Here is a 17,513-nt window from a genome sequence, read left to right as displayed (position 1 = left end):
TAAACTACAGTAGCCTAAAATTGAGAGCTATCATGTCTAATACGTAAGAAACAGGAGCGATTCTAGGTTTTCAATATTAGGGGGGCTCAGCCTCCAATTAGGATATATATAAATATATAGCCACACTCTAAGCACAACATACTGTATACATTACTAAAATAAATAATTAAGAAAGAATATGCAGAAAAGCATAAAGACAAGTTATTGTTATTCAAATGAATATCACATTAATCGGTCAATCTGCAACATTTATAATTCAAAGTGACAACAACAGCCACAAATCCATATAATAAATGTCACAATCAACTGCTGAATCATTATTTAGTAGGAATAACTTGATATGTTTTCCTGCCATTCATTCTGATTGGCACGAACGCTGTCACTCCTGTGCATAACTGCGTGTTCATCTATTACATACACAATATGTTTTAAATTAATAAAAATACTGAAGCATCTGAAAAACGACAAAGAGCTTCTAGGTACACTTTTGTTTCCTCGGAACTCAGAACAATGAATAACACAGCCGCACCAGGCTGAACTACAGTAACGTAACTCTATCTGCCCGTCGACGTCTTTCCGGGGCTGTCAAAACTACCGTCAACTCTCTATAACTTAGGTGCAGAAAAATCAAACAGCACATCATCATGAATGACACATTTCTGTGCGCAACAATATCAACATGATCGTTTTCAAAGTATGCCGTCATTGGTGTGAGGTGATGCTTTCATTTTGCTGGTGGTAACGTAAACAACTAACGTTAGTTAACGAGGGGTGAACGCAGACAAAACTTTTTTACAGTGGATGGGAAAGGGTCTTGTATCGCTCCCGCATCATATTAAGATGGATTAATAACAAAGAATGGCAAAAATGCAGATGTCATGTTAATGCACACACATTGTAACGTTACTCTGCTTATGATGTTCACTCCATTGTGCTGCTGTGAACTGAAGAATGCGCTAAATAACGCAGACTAACGCCGTTTTCATAATAAGAGTTTTAAAGGGGACTATAAAGCGATCTCGAATTCTTGTACAGATTACATTATTACTCAAAATATTTTAGGGGGGCTAAGCTAGAACTTTAGGGGGGCTTTAGCTCCCCTAAAAAGGGCCTAGCAACGCCGCTGGTAGGAAATATACAGAAATTGAATTAAGTTCTCAAACACTTTACAGTCTTTAATTACAAATTCTAAATTAAATACAGAATTTAAGATACAAAACACATTGAATTCCTCCTTTCTTTTGTTCTTTGATTAACATTAATGACAGGAGTCAAAGCATCAGGTTTAAGCATCCCACAGCTAGAAGCTGTCTATTTACTTATACCGAACGAGTCAAAGTAACTGTTTCAAATCGCGCTTAAAGGGTTTAAAGGCCTTTACATGAATAAGAACGTGATTATATAATACGCTAGACAAAGGATGACAAAATAAACGGATGCTGCGTTAATTGTTTTAAAAAAAATATTTACTTCAATTTGCTCAACAAGGTCTGTTGCTCTGTCATCAAAAAGCTGACCATAGGAGTTTATGGGAATGTTCACTTTAGCACCCCTTGTGGCAAAACTTACAACATACTTGCATTATAAATTGAGTTCTGACAAATTTCAAAATGTCGCACTAAATTAAACTTCTGATTTTAGCACAGCTAAATATTAAACAGCTATGCAAGAATTTGGGTCCAGTTACCCATACAGAATTGCTTTGCAACATGAATTGTCATGCCTGCCCTGCATTGGGATTTGTGTCTCATTAGGGGGAATCTTGCTCATGTCATTCTCTCTCTTTCGCATGCTTTGTCTCTCACTCCCTCTTACATCGAGGGTCAAGAGGGACAGATTTCGGGGTTGCCAGGGTTCGACCAAATCCCTCCTAACGTGATTAAAGGGAGAGTTAACAAGATTAGAACGGACTGAGCCATCACTACTCCTCAGCCCCAGACCCATAGAACACATACATTTATCTTCGTTTTTCTCTGTGCCATGTGGAGTTTTGTAGTAGGAATATGATGATTTCTGTTTGGCAATAAAATGTCAAACGTAACATTATTAATAGTGTTATAGTGACATAAGAAGCTTTTTATTTGTCCACAATGTCTCCTAAAGACTTTAAAGGCAAGTTTATAGATTAAAAATATGCTAAATTGAGTTTAAATTTATTTCATTTCTGTAATTTAAGTGAATTGGTTCCGTTATTTGTACCATATTTTAAGAGATTTTTGTGTGGCATTTTATATTTCTTAAAATGTTTAAAAGTCATTTTTTATTCAGGAAATTTGTTTATTGCAACATTATTTTATATTGTTATATTGTTTGTTTTATAAGAACATAATTCTTTTTTATATGCAACAGTGTAAAAACTAGGGATGGGTATCGTTAAGATTTTATAGATACCGATACTGCTTATCGATACCGGTACTTATCAATACTGTTATCGATACTACGCTCTATAATTTGATGCAAAAACACATGATGTGAAAAGATGTTAAACATTTTAAGTTTCTTTATTACAGATGAGCTTTAGAACTGCAGTTTACAAATGCTTCTGAGCAAACAGAAAATGCCACAAAACAAAACGTGTGTGTGTTCCTTAGCATACCACATACCACATCATAATGTAATTCAACATATTTACTTTACATCACTATGGTTATTTGGCTGGTAGACCGTATTTCTTTTTTCCTTTCTGGTTTTAGGTCTACATAAATTTAAGTACTATTTTCTAAGCAAGTAATATTTTTTAAATTATATGTACTATTTTTTATAATTTTACTTGCACATTTACTTCAATTTACTAAAGTAAGTAAATATACTCCATGGCCGAATTATTAAAAACAATGTTATAACTTGTTCTCAAATAATGGACTTTTATTTTGACGGGTTGCCGCAAAGGGGTGTTTGACAGAAGCTTCCTCGTTGTGAAACGCGGACGCTGAAAGCTCCACAAGCGCAACCATGCCACTCTTTCACTCATAAACAAGCAGATTACAAATACACCGTGGAAATCATATGGCCCTAGATATCACACATACGTCGAGCAAACTTTGGCCATTCGGACATCATTCAGGGATGGAAAATGACAGACAGCAGCCTCTAATTCGCCATTTAACACCCGAATACACAGAGATAAAACAACGATATAACAGTATCGTTTGTCATGAAGCTTATCGATACTCTGGTATCGACCCAATTATGTACCGGTCCAAAAAAGTACCGGTTCTCGGTACCCATCCCTAGTAAAAACCAGTCTTTAAGCTAAATTTTCAAAGTATTTTTGCTGATATAAATGTTTTTGGTAGACAGAGATCCAAATGAGATCAAACGAGGCTTAAAACTATGGAGGTATAATTTTTAAGCCACATTACCCTGTCCTGTTTTTCAGAACTGAATGCAAGCTAAACAGTAGTCCACATTTGTGTAATATCTCGGTCATTATATCAAGCGAACATGAGTGAAACAAAAGACCAAAAATGCAGACTAAACAAAACCACAACTGTGTGCAGGACGTGGTTTCATACGGTCATTGTGAAATGCTACAAAAGCAAACAGGAGAGGTGTTTAATATAGACAGGAGGACCTCCAAAGGGAAATACAACACCGCTCGCTGTTGGACTGAAGGAATGGGGGAGGACACAACCCTCCTGTGCTTCAACAGTATTTGTGAAGTGTGCGAGTGTGTTGTCAAAATTTCTGGCCAGCGCTGACCCCAGCGCAGAAAATAGCTCTCCGGCAAAGAAAAAAAAAGGAGAGGGGAGGATGAATGGGGGTCTGCGAAAGGCTAAAAATAACTTGAGCAGAGAGAGTTTAATGCTCGAGGGCCAAAAAAGTTGTGAAATTGTAAAACCTTTAAAATCGTGAAGAAAGGTGTATAAGTTGTTAAAAGCAATTCTCCTGTTTAGAGCCATCAGAGACTGAGGGACAAAAAACCACAACAGACCACATATAAAGTTACAAAGTCTGTGGTTTTAGGTTTCATAGATCCTAGTAGTCTCACATAGACAGATCTGTGACCATTGGCATAAAGTCTGGTCGGCATTGCAACTGTTACAGTTAAAAACCATTAAAAATGGTTGATATTTGCTCAAAATAGAAAATGTGTGACTTTCTTGCTGCAAATCACTGTCTGTGTAAATGCCACATGAAAACAATGTCTGACCAACCACAGCTCCTTTTTTATTGACATTAAAGTGGAGATAAATCTAAAATTGGTTGAATTGACTTTACTTGCTACTGACGAATTGACAATTGATCCACATTTTCCGTGCATAAAAAGGCAAGCAGACATGACCTCAATATATACCCTTATATACCCAAATTCTTCCATATTGACTCACAGTTAACCACATTGTGCTGGCATCTTTGGGTGTGAACGGGCAGTTCCTCCTCAGTCTCGTGCACACTTCCTGTTGCTTGAGTTTCCTCAGCAAACAGCATTTCCTCCCTCATAAGCTAAAGCTCGTTCCTGTCTGGAGACCCTCAGGGGTTTGTTGTTGTTGTTTTTGTTTTGTCATTCTAAGATAATAAAAACATAACGCTTCATTATGAAAGATCCTTATACACCTCTGAACACATAGTTATGCATATTATATTGCATTTCGGTCAATACTGCAAAAAAACTCACACTGAGCCTTTAAGGGTAAGATTGGAGGAAAGTTTGATTGAAGGTGGAAAGCCTAATGTTTAGATTATGACCTAGTGAGGTTGTTTAGTTGAACGAATTACAACCTCACGACCACAGACATGTCACAAAATTTGAAGATTTCTTGTGTTTATTGGTGTGTGCACATGAGTTTGTGTATTTACTTTAATGTGTATCAGTACACAGGCCCTATCCCGGCAGACCGCGAGTCTCCGATGGCACGGAGCGAAACGTCCCCCAGCCGCGCCCAGCATCCCTCCCCCACACAGAAACCCAACACCAGCTGCTTCTGCTGGTGCTGCTGCTGTAGCTGCTCATGGTACGACCCACACTCACTCACCTGTCTCTGTCTACACATGGTACAATCCAAATTCCACTCATGTCGGCTCCACCACTTGGGAGATTTCAGAGAACCTGCAGTGGCCCCAAAAAGCGGACACTTAAAGGGATAGTTCACCCAAAAATGACAATTCCTCATTATTTACGCATCCTCGTGTCATTTCAAACCTGTATGACTTTCTTTCTTCTGCAGAACACAAAAGAAGATATTTTGAACAACACTGGACCCCATTGAATTCCATTGTACGAACACAAAACCACATTTGACACGTTCCTTAAAATAACTTCTTTTGTGTTCCACAGAAGAGTCAAATGCAGGTTTTGAATGACATGAGGTTTTAATTTTTGGGTGAACTATCCCTTTACCCTAGACTTAGGTCAGTTGTCTCAGAAATGACAGCTGTAGTTTATTATATTAACTGTGGACATGATCCACTAGGATCTAGGATACAGTCACTTGTATCACTATACAACTTTGAACAGTTATCACTAAGTTTTACTAAATGTTTGGCTTTAAAATGAATGCCACTTTTTTATATTTTGTTTGTGACTACAAGTGAATCTGTATGTATACGGTCCATACTGTGTTAATGGATGTGTGCCATGTGTGTACTCTTCTGGATGAGTGAAATTCAAGTCTGCTGTGTGTCAGTAGAGTAAATGTGCTTAAGATTGCTCTCATTTTACCAGAGGCCCTAGAGAAAATGGGAGCCATATTCACATTTTTCACACGCACACACACACACACACACAGTCTTATGCAGACCTGCTTCAAGTAGGGATTTACAGTGAGGTTTTCAGTGCATTCGCATTCATTTCTTTCCTCGGCAGAAACCGGTAAGCAACCTACAACCGATGATGCAGACATGTAATAAATTTTGTTTGTGTTTTTCACTGGAACTCAAACCTATGACCTTGCCATTTTGTAGCATTTACCAGTTAAGCTACAGGTTTTGTCAGACACAAAAGGGGGATGCCCGCTTTCACATTGTGTACCAGGAACATCACGAATAAAGATCACAGATAGATCTCTCAGACAGAAGTGAGATTAAGCAAAGACTAATCGAGATTTCTGCTAAAGTGTCATGCATCTCAGATATATTTTCTCATTTAGAGTTTCAGAGGAGATATCAAACTCAAATAACCTTACGTCAAGATACCAAAATTTGTTTTTTAAAGATTTTAATATTATCTCAAGCATTTCTAACATAGACCAAATTATCTAAATATTTGAAGTGAAAACTCTTAAGGATCCTGAGACAAGAAAGAGAAATCCGAGGAATTCTATCGTGGGCTCACATAAATGAAACCGTGGGGTCTTACGTGTTGTGTAAGTTGTGTTGTTTTGTTCTGTTCTGTTATTTCTCAATGCCATTTCACCACCTTCTAGTCTCACTGTTAGGAGTGAAGATGACAAGCGCGGGTGGAGGAAAGCCCAAGAGACCAAGCTGGAGCCCTTTCCATGTGAAACTTGGTGAGATTCACACACACATCCAATTACATGTACTGACATCATTGAAAGCATTTTGAGTTTTCTCGAGATCATCGATTTATTGTTCAGAAGTTGCTTAATGTGAGTTTTTCTTCTCGCAGCACCAAACCAACCGTAGAAGAGATTAAACAGTGGGCGCAGTCTTTTGATAAGATGATGAAGAACCCGGCGGGACGGAACAAGTTCCGCGAGTTCCTGCAGACAGAGTACAGCGAGGAGAACATGCTCTTCTGGCTGGCCTGTGAAGACCTGAAGAAAGAGATGAACAAGAGCTGCATCGAGGAGAAAGCGCGCTTGATCTATGAAGACTACATCTCTATTCTCTCACCCAAAGAGGTGCGTCATTCGGCCCTTATGAGATTATGAAAAATTCCCAAATTCTGTTTTCAGTTAAAATTTTTATGCCTGGGTTAAATTACAACTATATCATCCAGTTTAAAAACTGCAAAAGTTTATTGATAATAATTTGCCTGATTAGTCTGATTATTGCTTTATAATTGCTTTTAAATTGGATATATTGAATGTGTTACAAACCACTCAAGATGTTATAACGTTATAAAAGTTTCTTTCCATGTTATTTTATATGTTATGTGGTGGATAAATGTCCCAGCATAGTGTCGCCTCTGTTTAGGACTTGGTGTACAAGTAGAGAAAAAAAGAAATGATATACAAGACAATAATAAAAATACATGCAAAATGTTCAATAATATCTAAATAATATACTCAATATATTTAATAACATCATTAATATATTTGAGCTATTGTCAAACACACAATGAAACTCAAATGTGTTTGCGGCGTCAAAATAAAAGTCTAGTTAGTAAGTTTGGACAAATCGTGACACACCCACATGAAAAAATCTGTAGTATAGACCACTTCAGATAACATTGGTTCAACGCTGATCTAGAACTTCCTGTTTCGCCCCAAACATTTAAACAAAATCAAAACATTAAACAAATATATTTAAGATTTAATTATGTATGTTAGACTTTTAAAAATTAAACTGGAACCAGTCTGGACCAGTGTTTACATCTTGTGAAGTGGTCTATACTATATTATTTACTTAGTAAATATAATAAATGTAGTAGTAAATGTGCCTGTAAAATTACTAAAAACATGCTACTAAGATTTTAGTAGACTAATTAAAGAAATTGAAAACAGAAAATGTTTTTTAATGGTTTATATTATTTGGACATTATGCCCTAAGGTTTATAAATAAATATGGAAAAATGTAAAACACAGAATTCAGAAAAATAACAGAAGTTTGGAAAAAATAAAATGGATTTCATAGGTTTTAATTATACAGTGTCTACACCGGAGGCAGCACGACATGACAAAAGACAATAGAACGCATTAGAACCCTTTGTAATTTTTAATTTTGTCCACACTGGATGCGACAGACACAACAAACCCAGTCGCTTTGCGTCCGGTGTAGACACGATGCTAAGAGTAAGTACAAGTCATAATATACAGTATGACAGCAGTCTTCCAGTGAGCAAGCCAGATGGGTCAATATTATATTGCCATAGCATACTAATATGTAGAGTAAAAATGTACAATTAGGAAAAATGTATTTAGCTCAGTATCCTGACTGTCACGCACCACTCTCTCTGTCTTGAAGGTGAGTCTGGACTCTCGAGTGAGGGAAGTGATCAACAAGAAGATGCAGGAACCGACCCCTCACATATTTGAAGACGCACAGCTGCAGATCTACACGCTCATGCACAGAGACTCCTACCCACGATTCCTCAACTCCTCCATCTACAGATCACTGGTGCAGGGAGGGTCACGCTCTTCGTCCGAGTCATAGAAACCCTCTCACTCCCCACCTAACCCATTACTCTCCATTGCACAACCACTTGAGGATAAAGTACTTTTTCGTGTCGTCATGGTTGGATTATAATTTTTGTTTATTTTTTCTTTAGTTGTTTTTTTTTGGTCAGTGTTGCCATTTTTGAGGGAACCCCTCGTTTTTTTCGCCGTTTCTTCTAAACCTGCACAGGCTCAAACTGGAACACAGGGTTGAAAATGCAGTTTTGTAAGCTCTCCGTTCCTGTTCCATCACTCCACGTATGTGGCAGCAGCTACATCAGCATCCACTACTGATTTTCGCAGCCATCTTCTGACTTTTTGTTTCTGTTATGTGTGCACACGTGTACATGTCGTAAGTCTTTTATCATCTTCTGACGTCTCTGGATGATGAGAGCTGAAAGGGCCTCTGCAATAACATACACTGGAGTGGCCTGACCAGTCAGCTTCTCTCACCTCAGCCTTCACTTCACTGACCCGTCTACTGTCTCCGTGCTCTGATTGGCTTTCGAAGCGAGGAGCTGAGATGTGATTGGCTGGTGGATCGTAATAAGAGAATAGTGCTGAATAAAGAGGTACAAATAAATATATATACAGGATATTAGAATGCTAAATAATTTACAGGCTCAGAAGGAATCTGACATTTTTTTTCACATATTCTGTGCTGATTTTGGGAGAAAATTCAGATTCAGTAACTCAAAATATTTAAGAAAGGAAAATCGAGAGTGGATGTGTACTCGAAAGACGTTTATTGTTTAGATATCTGCAAAGCTTTCTGCACATTTTCTGTGTGGGCCTGTCAATTTCTAAGAACTGATATAAACAAAAAAAAGAAGGTTCACCAATTTTAGAAATTAAAAAAACATGAGAGATGAGAGAATGCCAGGGTCTTAATTAGACTGGTCACTCACATTTAAAAGAGTATTTTTAATGTTATTTATTTTGTTAAACTGTGATTCGTTTTTTCTTGTACATATATTAAAGACGATCTGCAAAAGATGCGACATACTGAGCGAGCTCTTAGTCCTGAGTGCTCAATAGAGCTGTATCTGTCTCTCACTGTATGTTTGCATGTGTTTGTGTGAAGTTGTATGGTGTGAGTTTCTCCGGCACCTCCTGTAGGTAGTTTAAGGTACTGCCATCGAGCGTATTACACGGACCGCTTTCTCTCAGTCTCAGTCTGTTTCACTTGAGCTCTCAAAGCTGTTTCTCAGTGTTCTTGCCTTTTCTTCATACTAAAAGACAAAAGCGGCCAAATCACGCGATCTTAAAGTCAACACGAAATATTTTCATGCAAATTTCATCAGTTCAGGTTATTCCAAAGAAATGCTCGTCTTTGTAATGTTTCATCTAAATGTAATACCTGGCTCCGCCTCTTTAATGTCCCTTCTGTTCGCTGTTGGTAAATGTTAACCTATAGCTAACCTATAAAGATAACCTATAAAGTAATGCTGATATTTAAAAATACGCCACGTAACTTAGTAATTAAACAATGGATAATGTTAGTGTAACAAGGTGTACGGCAATGATAGCAAACAGCGATAGATTTAAAGGAACAGTTCATCCAAAAAAGTGGAAATTCTGTCATTTACTCACCTTCAAGTTGTTCCAAATCTGTATAAATGTCTTTGTTCTGTTGAACACAAAATGAGATATTTTGAAGAATGTAGGAAAGCAAACAATTCTGGGGCACTTTTGACTTCCATTGAAATTGTTCCTACTGTGGTAGTCAATGATGGCCAAGAACTGTTTGGTTACAAGCATTGGAAAAAACAGGTTTGGAACAACTCGAGGGGGAGTAAATGATGACAGAATTTTTATTTTTGGGTGAAGTGTCGCTTTAAAGAATTAGAGCCTTCTTAAAAATGACATGATTCAGTGCGGGTAGTTTTCACGAGCCAATCAATTCCCGATTGAGAAAATCATGTCACGGCCCACATTTTATTTCTGTTTTTCAAGAACATGTCGCATTACAGCTAAAACAGTTTGCGAACAATGTTTTGTTTTGACTGTTTTGGGTAGAATCACAAAATCAGAGAATTTCACTTAGACAAATCTCAAAGCAGAGCGCTCACTCCTGTAACAAACATTGATTCACAAACACACATGTTCAAGACTTTATAAAAAGTAAATCATTTTTCATGACTGTTCTCGGAAACAGAATCTGAGTTTAAGTCAAGGGGCATCACAGCACCGTCACAGGTTTATACATCTATGGTAGTGATCTGTAACTACAGAATTAAATTAAAATGTGCAAGACATTAAAATACACAATCATTTCAACAATATTTATCCCAGTGTCTTTAACAAGACCAAATCAGTTGTTCACACTCAAAGCAAAAATGATACACAACACAATGACCACTGTTACAAAGAATCAAAGAGCTGCTGTAAAACAAAGATTAAACAGTATAAAAAAGAATTGTGTTGGAATTATTTAAAATGATAAAAAGTGTAATGCTCAGATAAAGTAATTTCAGTGTTACAGTAACTTTAACATAATACATCATGTATAGAATATACTGAGGGATATCAGATGATTGGACTGATGTTAACATCGTGAGATCTGCTTGAATGTTTGTATTTTTAAGCATTTCATAATGTGAATCTGAAATCAATCGGTTCTGTGCCAGTGGGTCCACAATTATCAATCTTAAGAGTTAAGCCATGTTCATACCAAGAAAAATAACTACAACCACACCAATGGCTGATAATAAAGCTTGTGCGCTGCAGTTTGATCCATTTAAATAGATTTTGATTGTTTGTCAGTGGGGTTTTTTTAGCTGGAAAAATCACTCTGCAATTGATCACATCGGTAATGTTCATCTGTATCTTTAAAGTTATAGCTGTGGTGCTATTTTAATCATTTGTTTTAGTTATAACCATCATTTTGGGTGTGAAAGGGCCTTCAGTCTTTTCTCAGCACTGATCAGAATATTGATTTGTGAGTATATGTGTGTGTTGAATCGCATGTCCACGTCCACTGGAGGTTTTTATTTTTCCTTAGCCTTGATCATTAGTGGTGGTTTGACCAGTCCAAACTGATCTGAGACCAGTACTTGAGACAATTCTCAAACAGCGTCACGACTGTCATTTCACATTGAAATAGATAAAATCATCCACGCCTGTAAGCCCTGGTACTTTCAGGATTCGCTTCTTTGTAAATATATTCTTACAGTAAGATATACAAACTATATTCAATCAAGCAAGTTTTAAAGACAGAATTTACCAACAGTGAGAATTTATACGATTTAGGTATTTGGCAATGTTGTCAAACACAATGTAGAGGAACTTCATGTACTGTAGTACCAAAAATAACGGATGCCTTTATTTTTTCTTTTGGATTCAGTAGTTGCGCATGAAGATGTACATTTTTGAATGATTTGTGTAATATACATGTATATTTGAATATATATGTACATTAACATATATTTAGTATTGCTCTTATTGTCCAACATGATGTGACCAGTCTAACTTAAGCCAGATGGATTTCTGAGTGTGAGTGTGTGTGTATGTTTGTGTGATTAAATGTGAACTTTCATACAAGACAATGGGAGAGAGAAATCCGTTTCACTGGGGCCTTGTGCCGTTCCAGAAATTATTTCCGGGTTGAGGTGGGAAATATCCTAAATCCGAGGTGTCTCGAATGCAGCAGTAGTCACATGGTTACGGAGTCATGTTCCTTCACATTTCCAACCTGAACATGAAAGGCTTCTGATTCCTTTGCAAATCGCTGTCAGTGCGGACGCATCACATCATATGACACAACAAATCTGAACACTTCAGTTGTAAGCAACAAAACCGTATACGCTGCGAGCACACAAAGTCGATACGTTAACAAAATCGCTTGCAGTGTAAATGACTTTGTTGTGGCGTTTTAACATGTTACATCATTATCTTGCGATATACACCGTGTTCCCGTTACAGCATATTCATCCCGTCTTTCAAGTGAACAAGGCTGCACAGGGCAGATGGGACTTTTACAAACATGTAACGGATTGGAGAGACTCTGACCTAGAGCTGCTCATGTTTACATTGATTTCTTTAAGGTGCCAAATGAATCTACAGTAGCCTTCTGAAAGTCTCAAAACAACTAAAGGACAGTTGTGCAAGCGTGTGAATGCAAGATGAGTCTGTGTCAATGACTGACAATGACAATGTTTCCATCATCTGTATTACGTGTTTATTCTGCATCGCACCACACCACCAAATTGTCACAATTTCATATTTTTAAGAAATTACTTTTTTGTTTTAACAACTGTGCATATCACATGCCAGCCTCAAGTTCACACACTGTAAACTCACATTTATTTACATTCTCTCCGGTTGCTCTGTGAGATTCTCTCGTAGTATCATAATACAGCACAGCGCCATTATACAGCAAACTCGTGGACTTCTAAGTACACTTATTTATTGACATTAGCATTATATTTTGTATTAAAATAAACCGAGTTATGTTTTAAAAAGCATGTTTGCTGGGCCGTTTGTTTGTTTGTGGCCATTACTGCGTAACCTCTCCTCGACTCTTGGGTGCCAATGGCAGGGCGCCCTCTTCAGGTTGTGGTTGGGATGGACTTGCGGTCCCTTATTAACAAACCAGGCCAGCTCATTACCAGTATTCAAATAAATATTTTAAAAAGAAGATATGATTATAATAATAAAGACAATTGTGCTATTATTCATTCGCAGCTTTCCAAGAGATTTACTGTGACCTCCAAAAAGGACTTTGATACTATGCCAGCACTTCACATATAAATGTGCTTTGAAGAGTGGCATAAAAGACATCAACCCAGGGTCACAAATGTTACTGACATGGGATTCTTTAGGGATAGTTCACCCAAAAATTTAAATTCTGTCAACAAGTGTGGAACCCATTGACTTGCATTGGTTTTGTGCCCGTACAGTAGAAGTGAATGGGTTGGGTACCACCGTTGTTTGGTTACCAACATTCATTAAAATATCTTCTTTTGTGTTCTGCAGAAGAAAGTCATACAGTTTTGAAATGATGCCAAGTATGAATAGCCTAAGATGGTAATATGATCAACTGTCTCTTTAAATAGCATTTACTCTAAGCTTGACTCCCTTCTCCACATCTGGTTTTGGTTTTAGGAAGTTGTCAAATGCTTTTGGTATATTTTCGGTTGCTTAATACTATTGCGTTTTAAATACAAAAGTGTGATTCTTTTTTGGCTCCTTAAAGGGATAGTTCACCTGAAAATGAAAATTCTGTCATCATTTTGTCACCAACATGTCATTCAAAACCTGAATATGAGTGCAGAATACAAAAGAAGATATTTTGAAGAATGTCAGTATCAATACAACATAGGACTCCATTAACTTCCATTGGATGGACACAAAAATTATGATTTTTTATTTTTGGGGTAGACTATCTCTTTAATTTCACATTAAGTCATGAATGTCACATTGGTTAAGAGCTTACCATGTCTTATTAAGTATTGAGTTGATAAACTTTCAACAGCCGGTCTAACCCTGACTTTATACCCAAGCCGATGTGACTGTCGAGGGCTTTAACGCCGGATGAGTTTAAAACTCTTTCTCAGGCTTTATCATTCTCATTGGCAGCACGCATGGAAATATGATCATATTGCCAAAACAAACATGGGTACCCTATACCCGCTGCCTTTCCTGTGTAGGTGACCGCTGACTGAAATGACTGAATGTAACTGCATGTATCAGCATCTGATGACTACCATTTAAACATCTGTGTGTTGCATAAACTTCAAATGTATGACTAAAAAAAAAAAGGCTAAAACTGCGAGAAGGAAATACCGATACAGAAAGACATTTCATTCCTCCCCCTTCAAGTTCCACAAACATTCCTTCAGTCAAACATGAGGCTCAGTTAACATTGACATTCCAAGTTGGTGGTAGATGTTCGCAGCGATAAGAGATGAACAGAGATTATTAACTTATGGAAACAGGAATATCGCAATAAAAGGGATCAGTTACATCATAAATGAGGAAAAAAGACCCTTTACTAGACCAATAAACATGAGAAACTTCTCATAAGATGTTCGCATAATATGTGACAGTTGCTAGAAAGCGACTCCTAGGGCTTGCTCTTTAAAACTTTGCGTAGACTTCATGCTTCTTATAAATCCTAACGATTAGCAAAATATAAAATAAGCAAGCATTCTAAAATTATAAATACAAAATAATTAACATAGCTCACACTATACAGTACACAGTACACTTGTAATCCGCTGTCTTTTTGTCATAGCTCTGTACACAAGACCTATATGGTCAAACGGCTGTTGCAAGCAACCGCAATAAAAGTTAAATTGACAATTTTTCATCATTTATATCTTGCAGTTTCAAACCTGTATGTTTTTCTTTCTTCTGCAGAACACAAAAGCAGGTATTTTGAAGAATGTTGGTAACCAAACAACATTGACCCCCAAAGAGTACCTCAGAGATGACGTAGGCTAACCCGGAAGTTAGCGCTGCGCTGGTTCCCTCGACCCGGAAGCCTATTTATGACCCTGGACAACAAAACCAGTCTTATGGGTCAATTTTTCAAAATTGAGATTTTTACATAATCTGAAAGCTGAATAAATAAACTTTCTATAGATATAAGAGTTGTTAGAATAGGACAATATCTGACTGAGATACAACCGTTTAAAACTCTGGAATCTGAGAGCGCAAAAAAATCAAAATATTGAGAAAATTGCCTTTGAAGTTGTTAATCAGGGGCACTGTGGCAGACCATCCACTCACAAAAATAAAGTTTTTATATATTTAAGGTAGGAAATTTACAAAATATCTTCATGGAACATGATCTTTACTTAATATCCTAATGATTTTTGGCATAAAAGAAAAATCGATAATTTTGACCCACACAATGTATTTTTGTCTTTTACTAAAAATGTTCCCGTGCAACTTAAGACTGGTTTTGTGATCCAGGGTCACATTTATTTTCCCATAGACTTAGAAGATTGCAAAAAAAATAAGTCTGTGATAGAAAAAAACGTGTAAACATCATGAACATTTGTTAATCAAGATAATCTTTACAGATTAACACAAGATTTGCTATTTTTGAAGCCTAAATACAATACGCAGAAGTAAAAAGCTAACATGAGGCTATAAACAGACTACACTATGGTCACTCGATATCAACATCACCACCACCAAGCCTTTTCTTTTCAAACTTTATTAACAACGTGTTCCCTGGTAATAACTACGTGAATGAATCCCCAACGATGTTTGTAGAGATTTGTGCCCGTGTTGCAAAATTTGTGAGATTCATATGCGAGATGACGACTAACGTCCCTGCCTAACCACAGACCTCATTTCAGGAGATTTACCAAAAACCCATTCAAAAAACCTATAGACTTTGGGGCGATGGAACCGGAAGTGCTAAAATGCTTTTACCATGCCAGATTTTGAAGGATTTGAGGGTAAATAAATAATGACAGAATTATTATTTTTGAGTGAACTATCCCTTTAACACAAGCTGTGGTGTCCAAGGCATTAGGAAATGCTTTTAAAATGAATGGGCACTGATAAAACATTTATAAAAGCAATATTACCTAAAAAATGAATTTAATCAGATTCTAATTCTGTCTTTAGATAGAGAACGGTGCTTTTAAGATCGAAATGGCACATAGCAGCAGCAACTTAGGCAGAACATTTTAGACAGCTATCATAAAATGTGATCTTGTATCAGAACCACTCTACTTTCTTTTAAAAGTATGTTATAGATCTCCTTGATATCTTTAATAGTCTTTACCTGAATGTCTTGGCTTAGTGGTTTGTTCCCTGGATGCCTTGAAACATTTCCAACCGTTGAACACTCATTTATTAAAAATCACAAGCACAATACGAATCCTCTAATACCCATGACTGGGGCCATTTTGACAGCTTCTTTATACGAAAACGGTGGTATATAGCACATCGGTCACCCCAAAGAACCTCTGAAGAACCACTGAAGCACCAAGATATGGTGCTATATAGCACTAATAGTGGTTCCCCTATATGATTACGAGCAAAGAACCACTTTTAGTGCTATATTGCATCTTTTTTTTTTAGAGTGTAGGGTTGTAATTGTTAACATTAGTTAATTCATTAGCTAACATGAACTAACAATGAACAATAAGGTTCATGTTCATTTGAGCATCTACTAATACGTTTTTAAAATGAAAAGTTGTAACTGTTAACATTAGTTAGTACGCAATGAACTAACATGAACAGTTGCGCTGGCATTTAAATGAACATTAACAAGGATTAATACATGCTGAAAAACTATACAGCTCATTGTTAGATCATGTTCGCTAATGTATTTACTAATGTTAACTAATACAACCTCATGGTAAAGTGTTACTGCTCCAAGCAAACATCACCTGTGTCTTATGCAAATCACAAAGGCTCAATTCTATTCGTAGATTTTGAAAGGAAAGCATCCAAAAGATGTGAACCGTTATGAAAGCCCTCAAATTGAAAGAGACATCATCCCTATTATTAACATCACCTGCGAAGTGCCTTTAATACATAACAAATTATGTCATTGGAACACAGTTGTTCACCCACTCCAACTACTGGCTTATTGGTCTGTCAAGTGAAAAAAATCGAATGTACTGGTCAAATGCACTCACTAGAACGACTTAAAGGAATAGTTACAGTATATCAATTACTCACCCTCCTGGTATTCTAAAATCATTTTCTTGCATGAAACACAAATAGAGAAACACTTTGAAATGTCCGATTTTGTGATCCAAAAAGTACACGTTGAGAACAGCATAAAGCTGAAGAAAAAGTGCATTTTTATTGTTGGTTGAACAATTTATTTAACTTTAGAAATGTTGCTGGGTCTTGTAAGTTACTGTTGGATAACATAAACGTGTCAATTCTGTTAAACTAACATAATGATTTGGACTGAAAAGGAAAAAAAGAAAAAAGAACTCGAATCACAAACTATTTTAGCCAAATTTACTGTGACAAAACATCGGACTTATTCATATAATACATATGAACCATCATTCATGTACTATTCAAATTAGCTCCACGTCTAGCAGTCTAAAGGAAGTCAATCGTTTTCTTCAAATACTAACTGTTAATCTTTTAGACTTTCTAAACTCCGGAAACACAACCAATCTAGATTTGGTTAAATAAATCATTTGTGAAATGCATAAACTGCATATACATATATGAAAAGCACATGTTCAAAAAAACTTGTATATTTACAATAACTTGGCACTCATAGAGCAGAAAGGCACAAGA

The 17,513-nt window shown here is 36.7% G+C and overlaps 1 protein-coding gene across 4 annotated transcripts in view; it reads left to right on the top strand.

Moving 5' to 3' along the window:
* Window positions 1-14,749, top strand: part of rgs19 (regulator of G protein signaling 19) — a 40,285-nt gene extending 25,536 nt beyond the window's left edge. For 3 of the 4 annotated variants that reach the window (XM_057319150.1, XM_057319152.1, XM_057319153.1), the window contains 4 exons: window positions 4,816-4,955; window positions 6,366-6,449; window positions 6,569-6,803; window positions 8,089-14,749. In XM_057319150.1, coding sequence (XP_057175133.1) covers window positions 4,816-4,955; window positions 6,366-6,449; window positions 6,569-6,803; window positions 8,089-8,277 — 648 coding nt within the window. In that variant the 3' untranslated portion in view covers window positions 8,278-14,749. The remainder of the gene's footprint in view (window positions 1-4,815; window positions 4,956-6,365; window positions 6,450-6,568; window positions 6,804-8,088) is intronic. The other variant, XM_057319151.1, reaches the window with a different exon arrangement.
* Window positions 14,750-17,513: the final 2,764 nt, after the last annotated feature.

This window comes from Triplophysa rosa, linkage group LG21 (assembly GCF_024868665.1).
Source record: "Triplophysa rosa linkage group LG21, Trosa_1v2, whole genome shotgun sequence".
NCBI classification, from domain to species: Eukaryota; Metazoa; Chordata; class Actinopteri; order Cypriniformes; family Nemacheilidae; genus Triplophysa; species Triplophysa rosa.
This window is presented reverse-complemented; position numbering and strand designations above follow the sequence as displayed.